Source organism: Carettochelys insculpta, chromosome 3 (assembly GCF_033958435.1).
Source record: "Carettochelys insculpta isolate YL-2023 chromosome 3, ASM3395843v1, whole genome shotgun sequence".
In the NCBI taxonomy this organism is placed as follows: Eukaryota; Metazoa; Chordata; order Testudines; family Carettochelyidae; genus Carettochelys; species Carettochelys insculpta.
The window spans coordinates 87,657,923-87,679,799 of record NC_134139.1 but is presented as its reverse complement, the minus strand read 5'-3'; the positions used below and the strand labels follow the sequence as shown (position 1 = coordinate 87,679,799).

General features: G+C 43.1%; 1 protein-coding gene across 4 annotated transcripts in view; it reads left to right on the top strand.

Moving 5' to 3' along the window:
• MAP3K4 (mitogen-activated protein kinase kinase kinase 4) overlaps window positions 1-21,877 on the top strand; it is a 106,450-nt gene that overhangs the window by 64,006 nt on the left and 20,567 nt on the right. The window contains exons 13-19 of one of the 4 annotated variants that reach the window (XM_074990279.1): window positions 144-277; window positions 4,388-4,466; window positions 7,792-7,858; window positions 14,593-14,689; window positions 15,631-15,747; window positions 19,802-19,902; window positions 21,368-21,448. In XM_074990279.1, coding sequence (XP_074846380.1) covers window positions 144-277; window positions 4,388-4,466; window positions 7,792-7,858; window positions 14,593-14,689; window positions 15,631-15,747; window positions 19,802-19,902; window positions 21,368-21,448 — 676 coding nt within the window. Of the gene's footprint in view, window positions 1-143; window positions 278-4,387; window positions 4,467-7,791; window positions 7,871-14,592; window positions 14,690-15,630; window positions 15,748-19,801; window positions 19,903-21,367; window positions 21,449-21,877 lie in introns of all 4 variants that reach the window. The other 3 variants (XM_074990278.1, XM_074990281.1, XM_074990280.1) reach the window with 3 other exon arrangements.

Here is a 21,877-nt window from a genome sequence, read left to right as displayed (position 1 = left end):
TTTAGTGTCCCTCTTACGAGTTTTCACATACAAGCAGAAAGTTGGGAACCAATTGTTCTCATATAGCGAGGGATGAGTGTATATGATGGTTTTATTTTAATTGTTAACTTAATATTTGAAGGATAATTTTTAATGTATTGTAGTACCATAAAGAAGTTGTTCGCCTAATGTCTGGAGAATTCAGGCAGAAGATTGGAGATAAGTATATCAACTTTGCCAGAAAATGGATGAATTATGTACTAACAAAATGCGAGAGCGGTCGAGGCACTAGACCCAGGTAAATGCTATAGGGCACTATATCACAGTGAGATTTTCTGTACTAAAAGTGCAAAGCAAGCACTACTTAAAGTGCTTAATGAGTTTTTCTTTCCAGACTCCTTGCCCTGAATGTTACCTGTCACAGAATAGAGAGAGAGAGAAGAGATATCTGAAATAACTAGGGCCCCAAATCATTCAAAGCTTACAAATTAAGGGCTTACACCTTAAAGGAGCATTACTTTTAGCCATCTTTACTGATTTCTGATCAGAACATTAGTGTAACATGCATTTTTGCAGCTGTCTTCGTTAGAAGGGCGATGTTGCATGGCGAATTACTATATGTGCAACACTGGATGGATGATGATTTCCTCCAGTTAAGAGTTCTTTGATTAATCCAGCCTAGAGGTGACAGAAGTGTTTCATTCAGGGGCTTCTTGTAACAGGAAAGGTTGGGTAGTCTTCTGACTAAATGAAAATGATAGAAACTCTTCTGCCATTGTTTGATATTCAGGAACAATGAGAAATCTACTGAGACCTTGGGACTGTGTATGGTTTTGGGCAATGGGTGACAGGCCTCTGTGAATTGAGCGTATGTTCATAGTTCTTTGAGCAATTGCACATAGCCATTCCACTTCAGATGTCTGCATGCCCTGTGTACCTAAGGTGGAGATTTTTCCCTAGAGGCACCTGTTGGGGCAGCGTGCTCTTTGTGGCCTTGTACTGCTGTGTGATCATGTCTCTGCCCTTTTCTTCGCCCCTTTGTACTACCCCGAACCCTTTCAGTTCCTTCTAACCACCCATGTTGGTTGTCAGAATATTTGCAAGTGTTTTCCCAATCAGGGAATTTTGTTTTCTTGTGCTTAATTAGTGTACTCATCTATAGCTAGCTAGAGATTTAAAATGAATTAATTTATTTGAAGTGTGTTGGCTCCCACACGTTCCAAGTCCCAACTCCCAGTACCAAGTCCTACCTCAGACTTTGGACTTTGAGTTACATCAGCTAAAAGAAGTCTATGCTGGTGAGTGACCCCTATTTGAGGAGCCTAAAGTGCTTGAGAGAGGATTAAGTCAGGGACCGTTGTTAGAACTCTGTGACCCCCAACAGCAAAAATGACTCAAAGAAATGACAAGTACCAAAATTTTCAAATGGTGTTCACAGACTTGTGTGCATTGGTGGATATGTCTGGATCTCCACACTGTCTCATTTGTAGTGAGAGACTGTCCTCAGATAAAATATTACATGTAAAATTGTATTTCATGGCAAAACCTACAGCATTTGCTGCAAAATAACCCAAGAGTGATGCATGAAGCCTGTGAGGAGCTACAGCGAAAAATAAACACTGAACAACATAGCCTGTTAGTATGGTCAAAAAAAAAATGATGGGAGCTTAAGAACTTAAACTCCACAAGATTTGCAGGCGCATGTAACCTCAGTCGAGGGGAAGCCTTTCACTGATGGGAATTACGTGAAGAGATTGGTGCTAAACATTTGTTAAACTACTTGATGAGTTTCACAACATTGCCTTCCATAATCGACAAAAACAGTTCATGACAAAGCTATGAAAATGGCCCATCAAATCAACAAAGAAAAAATGCAAAATTCGAGTACAACTACTTATTCCTTTGCTCTCTTTGGACAAGACAGCTGACACGTGACGTTAATCATTTTCTGGGAGGATATGTGGGTGGAAATCATGTGCATAAAGAAATGATTGCTATATTACCAATGAAAAATCAAGCAAGAAGTGAAGACACCCTTAAAACTGTGGTGAACTTTACATACAAGAAAGAAATAGAATTGGATAATCTTATGTCTGTGTGTATGGATGGTGCTCCTAGCGTGATAGGGAAATACAAGGGATTCCTTACTCTTTTTTGTTAGAACAGCTGAACCTTTTGCTTTTGAACTTTCGTTGTGGTGTGCATCAGGATGCGCTTTGTGTGCAGTCTTGTGTTACTGAGCTCAGAAATGTAGACTGGTTGTTCAAAGTGTCAGTTGTATTCTTGTCTGAGCTCTTAATCATCCTCAGTTTCAGTCACTGCTCGAGGAAGTCTGAATATCCCGACTTACTAATGCACAACAATGTTCTTTGGCTATCTTATGGCAAAGCTTTGTCTCACTTGGCCACCTGCATTAACGAGCTTGTCATTTTTGGATATGACTGGTTGCTCAAGTTTTACTATCTTATTGACATTACTGGTCATTTGGATAAGTTGAACCTTAAGCTACAAGGGCAACATATACAGTCCTGACTCTGCAGTGGGCAGTATTTGGATTTTTCATGTGAATCACATCAAAAATAATTTGTGCTCAAAATTGACACAAGACAGCCTTGATGTTTGCATAAAGCTTTGTTTGACTGGTTATGACGTAAGCGTCAAAGAAATGTGTGAAAAGATGCAACAAAAGTCGTCTCATTAAGTAAAGTCTGAATACAATGTTTTATTTATGCTATCAATAATCAGGCCAATTAATAAGTTCTGTATTTTCAGGCATGCAAATTGGCATTCTTATACAGGCTGTTTGCTGACCTTGTGTTCTGAATTTTGGTATAGTTTGGCTTTTTGGTTTGAAAAGGTACACAGACCCCTGTCTTGCCCCAAAGGATGAAGAGAATTGACAAAGCTGACCTAGCATAACTGCACCTGCACTTAGCTTGCATGGTGATTCAGCATTATTTTGTGATGGTTGATGTCAGAAACCTCTATAGGATTCAGTCACTTCAGAATGAATGTTTCATGCAGCTTACAGCTAGAAAAGGTCATCCATAAATGACAGCTTCACTCCTTTAATGCTTCAATCTGAGCTGAAACCCAGTTGGACTAGCTATGTAATTTTAATACTGGTCAGATTCTACTTAAATCTACTTGTTTGTACCATGTCTTTTTGATTTTGTGCAGAAAGAGTTGTTAGTGACTCCTTACTGAAGTAGTTGCCATGATCTTAACATGATCTTATGTTTTGGGCTGGTCACTTCAAACACATTGTTGGGAATTGATTTGTATTTCCTAAGAAATCAATGGGCTGATGTGCATAACCAGGCCAGAGGAAGGTAGCCTACCATCTCTGTTTTGGTAATATCAATATTAAAAATCCAGTATTCAGAACTACATGTCCATTTATCATCTAAAGATTAACCCATTGGCAAAAGCCAGATACTTTTTCTCTGCATGTAAATCCCAACAGGATTTTTGTTAATATAGGCAGTTAAACAGCAGTTACTGGGTATGTCTATGCTTCAAAAAACAAACAACTGAACCAAAACCAAACCAAACCAAACCAAACCAAAAAGAACCAAACAAAAAACAAACAAAAACCAAAAACTGCAACTGTGAACCCCAGAACCTGGGTCTGCTGACTTGGGCTTGCACTATGGGGTGAAAACAGAAGCACAGACATTTGTACTTGGACTAGAATCTAGGCTCTGTGACCTACCGTTGCCTTTCAGGGTTATAGATTATGGGCACCAGCCTGAAACCAAATATCCATGCTGCTGTTTTTAGATCTTTTGTGTGAGTTCTGCAAGCCCAAATCAGTAGACTTGGGCTCTAAGATCTGCTGTCATTGTTCTTTTGCTTAATTTCTTTCTTTCCTTTTTCTTTTGTTTCCTTCTTTCTTTGTTTCTCCTTTTTGCTACCCTTCCTTTCTGGCATAGACATATCCTTAACCATGTACAGTAAACCCTTGAGTTATGTGGGGGTTGCATTCCTGCTAACCCCTTGTAACTCAAATTTTTGTGCAATCAAAGAGAGATGGGAACCAGGCTGGTCAGTTTCCTGGTTCCCAGAGTGGTGGGGAACTCATGGCTGTCAGCTTCCTGGGTCCCACAAGCAGCAAGGAGAGGAGAACCAGGCACTTCTGCCTCCCAGCTGTGAGGTGGTGGGGACCCCTGAACCCCCATTGGGGACCCTGCAGCTGGCTTTGACAGCCTGGTGCTGCCCAGCCAGCTTCCAGCCACAGGGCTGCGGGGTCTCCCACCCCCACCCCTCTGTTGCATTAACGTGAGATACACGCATTCAAAATGCATGTATCTTGGGGGATTACTGTATATTGGGATAAGTCACTAGAACTCACGTGACATTTATGTAATTGTGTTTGGCTAATGAACAGTTCTCTTCTGTTTGATAGGTGGGCAACACAAGGTTTTGATTTTCTTCAAGCCATTGAGCCAGCCTTTATTTCAGCTCTGCCTGAAGAGGATTTCTTGGTAAGGAGAGAATTGTTCCTACATTCTAGCCCAACCTGCTTTCAGTTCACTTTCAATCAATAAAATCTATTATCTTATTGTTATCGGGGTGTTTCCCGTGCCCTTATGCCTGATTAATTATTGTTCCGAGACTCTACTCTATAAACCTAATGCTGATTTCTCTGTTTGAGCTTGCAGAATTCTGAGTAGTGCATGCTAATAACATCTCTCTCTCTCTTTATATAAAATTTTAAATTGTCATGTCAGGTTTCTGCAATGTTGAAGCCTATTATAGTAGCTACATGTGCAACCTTGGATGCTTGGCAGAGTTTGCCAATGAGCTGTTAATTTACACTCAACCTAATACTACTATGTATTGGATGCTCTACAATATATCTTCATGTTCATGTATAGAGCAAACACAAATCATTACAATCGAACTTTATTTCTTTAGAGCTAAATTATATTAATGTACAAAAGTTAAAATTTTAATCTTACTTGGTTAACTGTTAAATTATATGGTAGAGCATAGTTCGTGTTTGGTTTTAAAGTATAGGGAGCATTTTGTTTCTGTGAAACAGAATCCTGATAGCTTTGCTTCTGCAATGTGGTATGTCATAAACCTGCAGTGGAAGTGAAAGAACAGCTCTCCCCAGAGCAGCGGAACACAGAATAATATTGATGACAATTGACTCTGTTCACTTTTATTGAGTCAGTGTTCCTTTGTAATTGTGACAGATATTTTCACCAGTTGATTTCTCTTCTCTCAACGAGTATGTCTGCATTTCTATGAAGAACGTGACAGGTTATTTAAATTAATATGAACAGAAGTCTGTCCTACAGTCAGTACATCCTTTCAGAAGCATTTTTCAACTCTTGTTTCCGGAGGCAAAAGAGCGTTGATTCACCAGTGACACCACCTTGCAGCTTAAGCCACTGTTATATAAGAGTAATGAAAATATAGCATTTGTCCTTTTCCTTTTAGTATTATCTTTAAAACAAAACTAGCTGTTAGAACAGAAATCCTGAATTGGCCTATTTGCCAATGCTTCCATTTGCTGGGGAACATAGTACTTTTAAAAAATACCAATTCTTCTTCAAGAGTCCCCATGGGTGCTCCACCTTAGGTATGTCATCACTGCAGTACCCACGGTCTGAAGATTTTTGTAGCAGCGCCCCTCATCTGGCTGCTCAGGCATGCAGAGTGAAGGCCCGAGAGGGGGAAGAAGTTGACAACAGGGAGAGCTGCTGACGTGGCTTCTCCTCAAGTGGCTGGACCGTTTGCTGGCTCTGCATTAAAGCACAGCCAGCCACTTCACAGAATCATAGGGCTGGAAGGGACCCCCTGCTTCAAGCAGGATCAACCCCCAATGAGTCATCCCAGCCAGGACCTTGTCCAGCCGGGACTTAAAAACCTCAAGGGATGGAGAATCCACCACCTCTCTAGGCAACGCATTCCAGTGCTTCACCACCTGCCTGGTGAAGAAGTTTTTCCTAATATCTAACCTACACCTTTCCCTCTTCAACTGCTGACCATTACTCCTTGTTCTGCCATCTGACACCACTGAGAACAGTTTCTCACCCTCCTTTTTAGAGGTCCCCTTCAGGAAGTTGAAGGCTGCTATTAAATCACCTCTAAGTCTTCTCTTCTGTAAACTAAACAAGTCCAAATCCCTCAGCCTATCCTCGTAGGTCTTGTGCTCCAGACCCTTAATCATTTTTGTTGCCCTTTGCTGAACCTGCTCTAGCAAATCCACATCCTTTTTATACTGGGGGGCCCAAAACTGGACACAATATTCCAGATGGGGCCTCACCAGTGCCGAATAAAGAGGAATAACGACTTCTCTAGATCTGCTCGAAATGCTCCTCCTAATGCACCCCAGTATGCCATTAGCTTTCTTGGCTGCAAGGGCACACTGTTTACTCATATCCAGCCTTTCATCCACCATAACCCCTAGGTCCCTTTCCATCTATTTCCCAGGCTTTAAGAAGTGCTCTGCCTGTGGCATCTCATTCCCTCTGTCAAGTGGCTACTCTTGCTGTGTCCGGTGTTCGGGACATCAGCACAAAAAGGAAGGCTGTCTTCACTGCAGGAGCCTTTCAAAATGGTCTTGCAGAACCTCAGCCTAGTGTTAAGGGAAAGCATTATAAAGTATGGGGAGCTATTCATATAATAAATCCTAAGATGAAGGTTCTGACTTGTCATTGAAAGATAACTTGGCACTTCTGCAAAAAATGGGGTTTGCAATGGAAAGTGTACACAAACTTCAAGAGAAGTATCCCTGTAATGCTCAGGATAGCTGAGCTAAATTCAGACCTGGTATAACAGAAAAAGGCTGTTTGAAGTCTGTAGAAGTTGTGCCATCTTACACCTGATGTCAGTTTAATAGATTTTTGTGCTCAGATGTGACCATTAAGCTTGGGAATTAAATTCAATTTCTTGAGTCCCAGTTCAGTGCTTTAACTACAGGACCATCTTTTCTTGAGAAAATTGCACGTGGTGTACAGAAGAGAGAGCTCTCATGCAAAGAAAGTTTTCCTTTGTCAGTGCTGAGCACAATAACTCAGAGTGAGCAGTATATTTGAATGTTGTCAGACAGGTCTAATACTTCTCTATGACACAGAACTCCCTTTTAGAAAAGAAGATAATGAAAAGGCAATTTATTCAGCAAACATGATGCATAGGTTTATGATCTTTAGCTTCTGAAATAACACTTTTTCAAGTCTGGGAAACCAGGCCTGAAAAAGAGTGCTGTATAAGTTCAAAAGCATCGCTGCCTCTCTCTCTCCCTTCCTCCCTCTCTCTCCAGCATATGTTGGTACAATAAAAGATATTTTGTCACCCAGTTTTTTTCTATCGTCCTTTAGTCTTTCAACTACTTAATTCTGGCAAGTCTATTGTTAGGATTTCATCGCTAGACACTCCTAGCTAACTTACGGCTCTCCAGATACAATCTTATGGTATAGATAGAAGCAGTAGTATTTCATGTGGCAGACTACGCATGTATTAATATGTTGAATCAATAACACCCTACTTTTGCGGACTTCACCCTGTGAGCATGGACTGTTAGAAAAATCATATTTCAGCCTTTATCTAAGCTACCTCATACATTTACAAATATATTTTCATTAGTAGCCCACGTAACCATATAGGTCGTATCCATTGTTAAGAAACATAGTTTAGGAATTTGAGGTTTTTATATCTGAAGATACATTTAAAGCCTTGATTAAAAATTGGAAAAACTAGTAAATGTTTTTTAACTAATCTGTATACATGATTTTTTGGTTAGTTATCTTGTGTGGTGTACAATATCATAATGTGTTTGTTTTTGTTTCTCTCTCCTAGAGTTTACAAGCTCTGATGAATGAATGCATTGGCCATGTAATTGGAAAACCTCACAGTCCTGTTACAGGTTTGTACCTTGGTAAGGCAGCAATTACTGTCATTTCTTCTGGAACCTAGGTACTTTAGTTGGTATAAATAAATGTGAAAAAAAAAAGTATTTGATTGTATGGTCATTTTAAAACATTAAAGTTAACAGTAAGGTATTTTTAAAGATTTTTCTGGTTGTTCATATAAAAACATGACTGTCTGGGTGATCGTCATGCCATGCAAGTGTTAACACAAGTAACATGTAAAATAAAGACAGTCCATATTTTCAGGCACTTTTTTTAAAAGTAACTTGGGTGATTCCTCTAATTAAAGGCAGGTTGTACACTACAAAATTGTCAACCTAAGTGATGCTGATGTATAGCCATGGCAGTAATTAAATAGCTTTTGCTGTTTTTGCTGTCCCTAGGAGCCCATGCACTGATTTAACTGTCCGTGCACAGCATTGTGAGATGGCATCTGAAGGGCAGCATCAGTCATTGTAAGCAATGCAATGTCTACACGGACGGTCGACTTAAATGCTATGCCTCTCACAGAGGTGAAGTTAAGTCAGTGTAGTAGGGGAGTTACATTGGAAGGAACTGCATTTTAATGAAGATGCTTAGAGTTAGGTCCATGTAAGCTGCAATACATCAACCTAAGTCTGTAGTATAGACCAGGGTCCTTAAATAACTTCCAATGGAGTCCCATCAAGTGTTTTGCAGGAAATATGGCTGTGAGGAAGAATAGCTTTAGGGAAACTGAGGGCTTTATAAAGGCTTGCCCTCACCCACATGCTAGCCATTCTCCTGGCCACCCTCCTCAGTCTCCTGTGGAGACAGAGGCCCAGGCCCATGGGTCCTGAACCCCCACCGCCCTGCTGGGCCCCCTCCGACTGGTCCAGCGTCTCTGGACCCACGCCACCAGCATGGACTGGTGGGACAGGGTCGTCATGGGGGAGTGGGACAATGACAATGGCTGCAGAACCTGTGGATGAAGAAAGAGACCTTCCTGGAGATCTGCAGCTGGCTTGCCCCCATGCTTCGACGCCAGGTACCTGGATGAGGCCAGCCCTCTCCCCAGAGAAGTGCATGGCCATCGCAATATGGAAATTGGCCACCCTGGACAGCTACCAATCCATTGGGCAGCAGTTTGGGGTGGGCACATCCGCTGTCGGGGCCGTTGTCCTCCAGGTAAGCCCTGCCTCAGACCCTGCCCCACCGACAGAAGGGAGGGGGACAGTGGGCTCGGGAACTCCAGGCGCCGATTGGGAGGGAGCCGGAGGGGGGGAGGCAGGCCTATCCCAGAAAGGATACCACATGGCCGCTGCCAGAGGGGTCCCTCAGCAGGCGGACCCAGTAGGGAGGGACGGAGTGGAAGGCGGGGGCAGGGATCCCTCTGCATATGCCCACGAGTGCGCCCATTCCCCTGTAGGTTGTGAGGGCCATCAGCCACGTGCTGGTGTGGTGACTGGTGAGCATCGGGGACCTGGACGCAGTCCTTGAGAGCTTCACTGCACTTGGGTTCCCCCAGTGCTTCGGAGCAATTGACAGGACGCATATCCCCATCAGGGCCCCAGACCACAGTGGCAGCCGATATGTCAACCGCAAGGGGTACGACTCCATCGTGCTCCAGGCGGTGGTGGATGCCTGTGGGAAGTTCACGGACATTTATGTTGGCTGGCTGGGCAGGGCACATGACTCAGAGATCCTGCAGAATTCCGCCCTGTTCCTCAGAGTGGAGGCCGGGACATTCGTGCCCTGGCAGGAGCATGTCGTTGGGGACGTAATGATGCCTCTTTGCCTCGTAGGCGACCCGGCCTACCCACTCCAGCCCTGGTTGATGTGCCCATACACGGGCCACCTCACACCCTCCCACGAGCTGTTTAACGCTCGGCTCACACAGGACTGGTATCCCGTCGAGTGCGCTTTTGGCTGTCTGAAGGCATGGTTCAGGTGTCCCCTCACGCGCCTCAGTGTGGGGGTGGAGAACATCCTGCAGGTTGTGGCTGCCTGCTGCGTGCTCCACAACCTTATCGAGGCACGTGAGGGGACCCTGCCCCAGGGCTGGATGGTGGAGCTGGCCCCCTGCTACCAGCAGCCTGCTGCGGCCCCCAGCAGGTGGCTCGACTGTGACACGCTCCGGATCTGGGAGGCGCTTCGGGAGGCATTCAGTCAAGGGGACTACTAACTCCCACACCCCTCCGCACAGGCCCCCCCTACACACACCCCCATGCACACCCCCCCAATTCTCTACCCTCTCCCACAGTAATCAGGGACACGGGGAGTGCTGAATGCTAACATGTGTTTAACCCTCAATGTTTAACAACTGCGAGCAATGTAAATAGTAAATGGTGAATAATAAAAATAACAACCAAAACCTGATATACGTGGGGGCAAGGGCACTTAAACCTAGATGGGGACTGAGGCAGGAACGGTGGGGGGCCCTAATCAAGGGACGGGGTGGAAGGCCGGGGGTGCCCCTCCCACCCTGGGTGTGCGATCCCCTGTGGGGCACTGATGGGGTTGGAAGCACCAGCAGGTAGGACTGGTCAGCACCTGGCCCAGCCTCAGCAGAGGGGCTGGAGGGGGGTGGGCTGTGGCTCGGGCGACCTTCCGCAGGGCCCATTATGACCACAAGCCATGCTGTGAGGTTTGTCAGCGCAGCACTGGGCAGGCCCAGGGGCAGTAGGATGGCCAGGGCCTCAGGGTCATGGGCTAGGAGCACAGGAGTTGCTGAGAGGCCAGTGGGGCAGCCATCGGGGGGGAATGCGGCAGGACAGCTGGCGGAGTAGGTGGGCTCGGGGGGTCAGTAGCAGGGCCTTGGGGGGTCGGCTGGGGTCTGGGGGCTGGCCCACTAGGGCCCAGCATACCGTGCAAGCATCCCCACCACCTCCCCCCACGTGTCCCACCTCCACTGAAGCTGGGCCTCATTGAGGGCCAGCGATCTTTCAGCAAGGGTGTTCTGCTGGTGGAGGGCTGCCATGTAGGTCACAACCTCTTCCTTGTGGCGGCTGCATCAGGTCTGGCGCACCCATGGCCGCCGCACAGCAGGGGCTGCTGGGTCCTCCAGCCTGCATGGGGCTGGCAGGCCCCGCGCTCCTCGTTCGGCTGCCCCAGCCCTCGGATGGTACCGCTGTTAAGAGAGGGAGGGTGGGGATAGAGGGAGAAGTCAGTGCCACATCTGGGACCTGGGTGGCATGTCCCCAGTCTCCCCAGATGGTTACCCCCTCCATGGACCCATGGGACAGGCATGTGCGAGGGAAGGCCACCATGCGGGTTGGCATGCACTCGCTGTGGCGGCCACTGGGGCATGATGCCGGGGCTGGGGCGCTATTCACAGTGGCCCACCCTGGCAGTGGGCTGGGGGGGCTCGGCCGTGGGGGGTTCCAGATGCAGCTATGCTGCTCGGGGGGGACTCAGCATGCTCGGGGGGTGGTCCGTGGGAGGGGGAGCCGCGTGCTGCCTGCAGGCATGGGTGTGCCCTGGGCCCTGACCAGGTGTGGGCTTTACGGCTTCGGGGCCCGTGGCCGGGGCCCAGGTGTCCCCCTCCCCCTGCTGTGCTTTTCCACTGTGCAAACTTACCTGAGGTGGCCTCATATATATCGGGTGATGCCCGACTGGAGGGGGCCCAGCTGCTGGCAGTGGAGGGTACCGCAATGATGAGGGACCCATCTGTGGATTCTCCATCAGGTGGGACGTCCACCGTGGCGGGTCCTTCGTCCTCCTCCTCTGGTGCAGCAGGGGGCTCGGGTGCAGCTGTCTCCACAGTGAAGTGGGGTGGGGAGGCGTAATCCACAGCCAGGACGTCTTGAAGCTCCCAGTAGAAGGGGCAGCTGGCAGGGGCATGGCCAGATCTGCAGGTGCTATCCCGGGCCTGCACGTACCCCTGCCGCAGCTCCTTTGCTTTGCACCTGCTTCCTCTGGTGTCTGGGAGGGGTGGTCAAGGGCAGCCAGGTTCTGGGTGAGGTGGACGAACGCTGGGGTATTCCAGGAGGTCCTGGAGCTCTGGCTCAGTGCATGAGGGGGCCCTCCGTTTTGGAGCCTGGTTGGGGTCTTGGCTGCCTTCGTCTGGGTTCCTGGGGCTTCCCGGGCAGTGCAGGGTGCTGGCCAGCTAGCCATCCCTGCGGGTTGGCACACTCTGGGCACTGCGGGGCCTTGGGGAAGCGTGGCAGGCAGCCCTGCATGCCTCTCACACTCAAGCTTCCTGCCATGAGGTCTCCAGGTCCTTGCAGCTTTAAAGGCTACAAGGACCTGGGGATCATAGAGGTTCACTAGGGGTGTCTAGAGCGGCCCCACTCTCCAGCAGGCTGCCACCGTGGAAGACTGCTTCTTTCGGAAGAAGCAGTCCAGGACATCTGCACATGCCTTCTTCCGGAAGGTTCTTCTGGAAGAAGGTCCTCTTCCTGATTCTGAAGCAGAATACAGAATTGGGAGGAGGGGGCACCTTCTTCTGGAAGAAATCCGAAAGAGCGTCTTGCATGTGTAGATGCTCCTCAGATCTTCTGGAAGAAGGTATCGTTCTTCCGGAAGATCTTGCCTGTGTAGAAGTGGCCAGAGTGGTTCTTTGTAAAAGGTAGATTAGAAGAAGCACTGCCAAATTTCAGTGCATCTAAGATCATAATTACCTATATTATTGAATCAGAATTTTGACATAAATTGTACCAAAAACAGCAGAAGTTAATTGCAGAATTTTTTTGATGTTGCTTTTTAGTAGGGTTGCTACAACAGTAGAGATGTGATGTTGTTTTAGACTTTAAACAACACAGGCTTGTCAAGAGTATTTCTGATTGTACCTGGAACTCTTGTAAGATTTGTCAAGGTTAAAAAAGTCCTTTGTTTAGAAACAAAAAAAAAAATCCCTCTGTGTTTGTAGTATTTCATGCATGAGGAATATTAACTTTTTTCATATGTATGTTTGTGTCTTATGTCTTTGTAGGAGACATCTGTGCTGGTATCTGGTGCAGTACGTCCAATATGTTTGTTAGGTTTGGGAAGATATAAAATCATGTTGGCTGCTTACTGCACACACTGCAATTATCATTCCTTTTAACGCCCTTGCTGTGGTTAGGAATGTTGTCTAGTAATTTCTGCTTCAGCACCTGGTTTCCGATGCAATTAATCATTAGCAGACGTTCATAAGTCATTTTTCTTGAAGTTTCACACCAATCCCTCATTTTTTTTCACATTGTCTTTATACTTTTCACAGTATTAAGGGACAACACAGAGTGGGAAGTACTTGGTGGTTTGGAAAGCTAAGCAGCTCTTCCACACTATGCTGAATGGGGGCAGCTGGGTTTGGATGGCTGGGGGAATGAAGGGGTTGGAAAAAAAGCAGGGAGTGAAGAAGCATAGGCAATGTGAAAAGCACAGAGAAGTGGGATTGCGAAGAGAAAAAACAACAAGACTGATGAGAAGATATCACATATGAAGGGAGGGAAACAACTGAACTGCACTGTTTTGAATTCAGTGAGTTTAATATCGAAGTAGAACACTCACTTGCAAGTAGCAAAAAAAAACAAAACCTCTTTTATTACAATTATATACACTTAACTGACTGAACCCCAACCCTGCAGAGATTTGCACTCATTCTCAACTTTATGAAGTTTCAGTGAGTCCCACTGAACTCAGTGGGACAGCTCAAGGATTGTAGTGTTCATTGTGTGTACATCTTTGCAGTACTGGGATAAAGCATGGTGTTTAATGGGGATGTTCAGATATCTAACTTCTTTAAAAGGGAAGTGTCCAACTTTTTGGTCAGTTGCACAGCATTTATTATGTGTTTTGGTTGTTGAAGGATGTGTTTCATAGATAACTGCTGTTGTGATCCTCCTGTCTGCAGATCACATATCAAATGCGTAGTTTGAAAGAATTATGTGCACTGTCCTCCTGGAGTCTAGAGAGAGGGTTCATTTTATTATACATGATGCCAAAAAATTGAGTTGTAAATTTATAAGAGAGTCTGGTACTTTTCTGTCCACGTAACCCGTATCCCACTCAGCTTTCCTGTAGAATGGAGTAGTTAATGTACAGTAAGTACTATATTGAGAGTAACTCAGCAAAGTGTTCTGTGCTGTTCATGTAAGCCCTTAAATTCATAGTGAAACTAGATCACAGATGAGAATTACGTTCATTTTGGTTAAAATGATAGCTTTAACGTGCATGCGAGCCCAAAATACTAAAACACTTGCAAATGCTGCTTCAGCCTTGACTGAATTCAAAAAGTCATTGCTGACACTTTTTAGAATTGATAAAATTATTAATTTAACTTACATCAGACATGCATGGCATTTGACCAACCTGCTTTGATTTTTAAAAGTCTGTAGAAGATTAATATTTCTGCTGTTGAGCATTTCATGAAGCTATAGTGTTGGCATTATTCAGTTTTAACATTTGTTATTTATTGCATAAAAAGTATCAAACTATCCATTTCCTGTGATGCTGAAAAAATTAAATTACAGTGATGGTATTTCCATTAGATGCACATTTTGTTAACAACTGTATTTATTACCTGGATGGTTTTTAACGGCTTTTTATATGTTGACTGTTACTAGAATGATTAGTACTACCTTTATATGTGAGTTATTTTAAATGAGCTTTTGGAGTTTTGTATATGCAGAATGCATACGATATTTTTATGTAAATAATAGCTAACCTGTTATAATACTGCATAATTTTGGGGGGAGTCTTAATAAAATCACAACATTATTTTTAAATTTTTTTCTAACAGGTGTTTAATTTTGACATTTTAATATTTGTTGACTTTTACCATTTGCAGCTACTCATCGTAACAGTCCTCGTCCTATGAAGGTACCTCGATGCCATAGTGATCCACCAAATCCTCACCTTATCATCCCAACTCCTGAAGGGTTCAGGTATTCAGCACTTGTCTAGACGCTTAAGTGTCAACTTTCTCCCCTTTCACTGAACGCCAGTGTTATTGTAGCTGTTTGTTTAACTCAGGAAACTGAATATTATTGTTTCTCTGAAATACTTGTTCTAATAAAGCCAATATATCTGATTTTGCAAGAGGAAAATCAAGGATTTTTTTTAAAAGTAAAAGCAATCTGTATTTTAAAGAGGTAATTCGAAGACTATGCGTTTTCTCTTTTGCTTAATGCTTTGATAGCCACGTGGTTTCCAGCTTCAAAGCCATTCTTTGTTTCCTTGTTTACATAATTGATTTGGGAAAATAATATTTATCATGCGATTCAGTATGTTAAATACTGATCAGTAACTACCTTGTTTCCTTCCCCTGAGTGAGTGTGTAATGTCTCTGACTTTGCTTCTGTAGATTAGTCTAGATGAGACTTAGAAGGTGACATCCTTGAATATGGTGGCATTTCTGTATCTTTGTGTTAAATAATTTTTAAACTAGGGTTACATAATTGTTTCCCATTAAAACTTTTGGTCTAGAAATAGTGCTTCAATCTAATTTTGCCATACAGCCTTCTGCATAAATAAAATAAAGGGTTCTGTTTTCAGAGGGGCTTCAGTTCAGCCTCAGAATGTGCATCCAACATTTTTCAAAGCCACATGTTTAACACACAAATTGGGAGCTTTTCTGGACGTAACTATTGAAATGTTGACCTCTTACCATTTTAATTGATTATTTGCCCATTTGACTGCTTCTAAAACTTTTGAGACCCAATTTATTTTACAAAATAGTAATAATAATAATAATAATTTTCCTCCATAAATAAACTTTAAAAATTGACGCTGATTTTGATTTGTTTCCCTATCTAATTTTTTAAATTAAATTTTCAACTCCATTCACCTTTTCACCTGTTTCCTGAAGTCTTTCTTCTCATCGCAGCACACGGAGTGTCCCTTGTGATGTGCGGAACCATTGCAGCGCTGCTGTGAGTCGCCCCGCTCCCATCAGTAGCGACTCAGCTCAACCAAAACCTGTCAGCAGTGCAAATGATACCAGGTAGTTCCACTCCACAGCACAGCAGTCTCATTTCTATGTACATCACCGGTGCAAACGGCTCCCATTTAAATACCATTCCATTAGGTATCTTAAACAGTGAAGTACCGTCTCGTCCTGCGTTCCGTTCCAGTGGCTTCCTCATCTGTGTTCAGCTATTGTGAAATTATTATACTGTGGAAATGCATGTTTATAAGTCTGCACCGGTCTAAAACGAGGGTAATTTGAACATAGTTTTAACTTTACATATTGGTGCATCAATTCACACAATTAACGTATGCCATTCGTTTCCTCAGTAGATTAGCTTTGGTAGGTTATTAGTAGTTGTTAAATGTTCCAATGTGTGTGTATTTCTCAAGGAGGTGTTAATACACAAATTCATCAGTTTATTGTTTAAAATCAAACTCCAAGAATTTTAATATAATACAGAATTCGGTGGAAATGTTAAGTAAAGAAAAATACTTGTGAAAATTTCCTAGTGGCAAATACAAGAGTACTAAAAATTAGTTTTGTGGGTGGATTTCTACTTGTAATTTCTTATTCTGCACATGACCAAAGACATCTTTGGTCATATGCAGAATAAGAACGTGGCCAAAGATGCCTTTCATGTTTCGGAGCCCTGCCATTTTCAAAGAATGTCAAACCTGAGCAAACCTAGTCCAGTAATGTCTCATCAGGCTTGCAGCATTAGTGTCACATTTTAATTTGTTTGCTCATATCTGGTCATTGACAAATGCTGTTGGTTCCTTCACAATTTCTCAATCTATTTCCTTCCTCATCTACTGCAAGCTAATATTTTCTGGCCTTTACTTACTCTCCTGCAGTCCAGCTTCCTTCTGCATCAAATTCAAAGTGCTTGTTGTCATGTTCAGTTGTCATCCTTCACCTCTCCTTACCTTGTGTTCAGTCTTTCCTTCTATCATTTCCACCCCTCTCTCCTCCACATTTTTCATCTTATATTTCTCTCAGATTCATGTTCAGGCTTCTTTCTGCTGGTCTCCAGCGGTTGGTGTAATGCATCCTTATTGGGTAGTAACTGACCACAGTTATCTCCTCAAAAAACATGTACTACTTTGAGTTTAGATCTGATGTATTACCTCATAACTGTGTTTGTGGCAGTTTTAGCAATTTCCTGCAATATCCTGAAAAACATCTTAAATGAATGAGATGTAAGTAACTTAGACGTTCCTGTTCTTAAAAATGTCAGTATTACTGTGGAATTAGTCATGTCACCTGTCTAGAGACATTACATAATGTAAGCTCTGAGAAATGTTACGAGCTTCACAGGACTATTTGAAAATGCACGAGCAGCTCCACGCCACCCAGCTCTTGCAGCCTGAAGGGCCAAGGCTCACGCTCCTGGGAGTTCCCAGCTGGGCCCACCTGCCCCACGCCTCTGCTGGTTGGCTCGTGGACAGGGCTCGCACATTCCCACCTTCCCACGGCAGCTCTGCTTACTGCAGCACGCAGCTACGGGAACAGAGTGGCGCCACTTGATCTCTGTGCCCCCGCTGCATGGGGAGTGAAGGGGCAGTGCTGAGCTCCAGCCTTGTGTACCGATGAAAATTGGCTTGCATATCGCTCTGGGCATGCATGCCAGGGGTTTCTGACCCCTGTTTGAGGTGGTACAGTTGAAGTGGGTTTTGAGATATTTGGAAGGGTGTGTCGTGGTCTCACAGATCATTTCAGGGAGGGATAGGGGCTCAGTTCTTTTGACATAAAGTTCTAAATAGCGTGTCTCCTAAAGTTGTCACTTTACATTCTGGGGTTTTTATGCTAAAAGTTGTTATTTAAAATGGTCTCTACTGATAGAAACTAGCTGTACTCTGTCCGCTAAAAGAACAGCCCTTGACTGTGGAAGAATACTTCTGTGTGTTTAGCAAACATTCTCTGTACTTCCATTTTAAGACTGTCATTACAGAAGACCTAAGAATAGTGATCCACAGTGCAAAGCATTGTAAAGATCTTTTTCATTGTTGAAAGACAGAATAAATAACTCAGAGCTGAACGGTGCTCTTCGTTTAGAATCTCTAGCAGTTTCAGAAACCAAGAGAGCTGTGCTTGAGTTGTGTTTGTGGTTTCTAAAAACACATGGAATTGGTCCATTTTCAATATTACTCTTACAATGACAGATCATGTAAAATGTGTTTCCCCTTTTCTGCCCCTAACTTCTTCTGTCTTGCTCCCTACCAATTTTTCTTGGAGCATGTGGATTACATGATGTGTTGACTGAGCAGCTGGTTTTTTTAGCAGGAGCAACAGAGGAATACTATCTAAGGCTTTGAGGTGGTATGCTATTGTATGAAACTGTGACAGACTTGTAATTCATCTCTGGTGGTGCCTGTAATAGTTACTGTGTGTTTCATATTATCACATTTTAAAATTGATTAAAAACAAGAGAATTATAGAACAAAATATTTGTCAAATTACAAACGAATGATCAACAATAGCTGATGGAAGGAAAAGAAATGAGAAATATGCATTTCAGAGAAATGGGACTTCACTTCTTTAGTGCATCCATATGCATAATATTTTAGCCAGTAATCTTTAAAAATTGGAGTGCTTGCAGTATTGAAAGAAGTCCTACATATTTATGCTCTTGTAAGAAATATTTTCCTAGAAGTTAGCATGCCCTTCTTTGACACATCTACGTTGCCCTTCTTTGACACATCTACGTTGCCATTTTTCTGAGAATTGGGAATAACAAACTTCAGTGTTTCCTTCTACAGCAGAGGTGGTGAATTCGTAGGTTGAACTATGATCACACAGGAACTAGATAGTTTTCTAAAACTATCTAACTGTGGAAACTGGGAAGCTGCAGTATTGTCGTAATATTGAAGGAGAGTTGCCGTTCAGGCATGACTATACTGCACTCTGTTTACAGGGAACTCCAGTTTGTAATGAAGCTGTGCAGGTGCCCCAAATGTTTCAATTCATAATCTGCAGATCGTAGTCGTAGTGAAGTTGTTCTATGAAAGAAAAACGAACGCTTCACTAAGGAGGGTGCTCTTGTCTTTAAAGGGATGGATGCTTAGCCACTGCAATAATGTACAAACAAAGCTTTTCCCGCTCTAAGCATTTGTATTAGGTGCGCACAATTTATAAAATATGAGAACTTTCTAACCCAGTTGCTCTAAGCCAGTGGTCTGCAACCTGTTGCTGTGGAGCTGCATGTGGCTCTTTCTGGACTTCCTCATGGCTCCCAATGCTATAATTGCAAAGTGTGCTTGAAAAAAAAAAGTGTGAATAAAAAGAATATTGAGAGTATTGAGTTTTTTATTGAATTAAAAAAAATGGCTTTTCTTGCTATTTTGGTTGCTGGCTCCTGTTCTAAGCAATATATGGTGCACAAATGCTACCATAGTTCATTCAAGGCTGTTCTTAAAATACTCTGTATGGAAAATTAAATGCAAAGCAGTTGTATCTCTTAATTTATAACGAGCTTTTTGATGATGTGAGTATGTGCAATTTCTATACTAATTTTTTTCAGTTGTTGGCTTTCCAGTATCTGAGAAGGTCATGGCTGGTTATCTTCTATTTTCCTAAGCCTGCTATTTGAGCAGATTTTCTTCTGTCTTTCTCACTATTTCTTTATCTGTTTTAATTACAAGACTCTGTATATGCAGATTATTAATTTGTGCAAATTAGGGTTCCTGTTTTGTCTTCTGACAGTGTTTATCTTTTAAGTAGACAGAGCTCTGAGCTGACTATAGCTCTGAAGTGCTTGACACCAGATGTGGTAAGGTGTTGAGCCCTTATAATTCCCATTTTAATCAACATGAATTTCAGATGCTTTAATATTATATAAGATCAAATCTTTAGCTTGTTGTAGTGGGACAACTTTTTCCAGTAATGTCAAGAAGAGAAAAGGAAAGAAAATGCTGAAGGTGAACAGTACTTGGGCTTACTTCCCAAGGACTGGTTTTGCCCTTGTGTGGTTTTGTTTAAAGGGATCAGGATGATATACTTGACCTCTAGGCTTTAAAGGTTCTTCACTTCAGAAATGTATTTAAATTTCTAATTAGTACAGTTTTGTTTTTGTTTTTTTTTTGGACAGGGGTTCAAGTGTCCCTGAAAATGATCGACTGGCTTCAATAGCAGCTGAGCTGCAGTTTAGGTCCCTGAGCCGTCACTCAAGTCCCACTGAGGAGCGAGAAGGTAATTGTACAGATTGTGATGTAGACTTACAAATGAATTGTGTAATTAAAGTATTGTCTCTCTCCTGTCCCAGGTCCATCCGTCTTTCAAAGATTCCTTTATCCACTCTTTAGTTCTAACCAAGATTTCGCTGTGTTAGATTGGAATTAAGGAGCCAATGTTTGAATTGGGTTGCTTTTGTTTTCTCAAATATGTATTTTTGAGCATTTTTATTTTTCAGATGTAGCTGGGACACCTGAGTTTAGGATAGTGGCTTGTTTGGCTTTTTTTTCATGGAGTAGGGGGAGTTCTACAACAGCATTTAAAATGGGATTAACACCTATCTGATATTTTGTTAGAATATCTCCTCTATCAGTGACTAGATCCACTCTTCTCATGCACCTTCTCAGAACAGAAACCTAGCTCTGAGATGAGAATTTCTTGGACTGTGAATCAAAGCAAAGCTTTTATAGTTTCTATTTCATCAGTATTCTGGAAGTGCCCAGACACCCCATACTTGCATCCGCAACTGGTGGGCAGAGATAGTTGGAACCACATATTGATCGATTGGTTGATCTAGGCCTCTGCTCCTCCTCAGGTTCCTCTGAACCCCTCATGTGATTAGGCATGTAAGTGATCTATACAGTGGTTTCTTTAACTGGCTGTTCTCCTCTCTCAATCCCCTGCTGTTGGGGCTGCTGGCGGGTTCTGTGCTCCAGCTACCTACCTACCACAGAGCTAACAGGGATCCTTGGCCTCCTGCCAGTCCTTGGGGCTGGAGCTGTGGGCACAGCTCTGCGCCCCAGCCGGAACCCTGCTCCCCGAGCCAGGGATTCCGCAGCTGGGGCTACTGAGGTGCTGGTACAGAGTACCGGCCCATACCGGCACAAGAAAAGCACTGGATAGATGTTTAAACATGTTCCTTGGGAAGGTAAACCCATTCATTAAGATGATTCATTTTATATTTTGTATGACAATGAACTCTTCAGTGTCTCAGCCAGCACTTATGATTGGAGTTTGAATACAGTAGATATTGTCATCAGTTTCCAAATTGGAAGAAATATTTAGCAAAACAACTTTCAAAGTATATTTTTGGTTTGTTGGTTTACCTTATCCATTGTCTTTTACTTGTGTCTGATAGTGAAGGGAAACCTAGCTGGGTTGGATTGACTATAGTTAAATGATTTTGTGATGCAAAGTCACTTTATATGTATACAGAGGCTGCATTTCTACAGTCCATTTTGTGTGTAACAGTTTCTAAAGATTCTTAGTTGTCTTAAAGTTCGAAATGTAATTAGTTGTCACCTAGAATACCATAATGAAGATTAGTGTGAGCTGTTAACCTATCAGGTGTTTTAATTCTGAAATGTGAAATGTAAGATTGTTGTTGAATGTGACAACACTATTTTATTCTATCTAATCTTAAAAGTAGTATGAAAGCAAACTATGTTAAGCAACATAGTTTCTCACATTACTGTTTTTGCAGAACCATTGTATCCAAAAGGTGATCTGAGTGGATCGGCCCGGAGGAGTTGGGAGCTTCGAACTCTCATTAACCAGACCAAAGGTAAGAGACAAAGGAACGCTACTTCATGAAACATGTTTCAAGCTTAGCTAAAACTGTGTATTTTTAAGAAAAATTCCTTAACGTACTTCAGAAAAATACCAACTGCCGATACTGGAGGAGTGTAACACAAAGGCTGCGTCTACACTACATTTCCCTTTTGAAAGCGGAATGCAAATGAGTGAGATCAAAAATGTAATTGAAATGCTGTTTTACAATTCTTGAGCTTCATTTGCGTAATCTCACACAATTGTGTTTTCGGAAGAGACATTTTTGAAAGCAAAAATAGCTGTGTAGACGGGGTTCCTTCGAAAATAAACCCCATTTTCAAAAGAACTTATCTTCCTGAAACAACATAGGAAGAAGGATTCTTTCAAAAAAGGGGTTTATTTTCGAAGGAACCCCGTCTACCTGGCTGATTTTGCTTTAGAA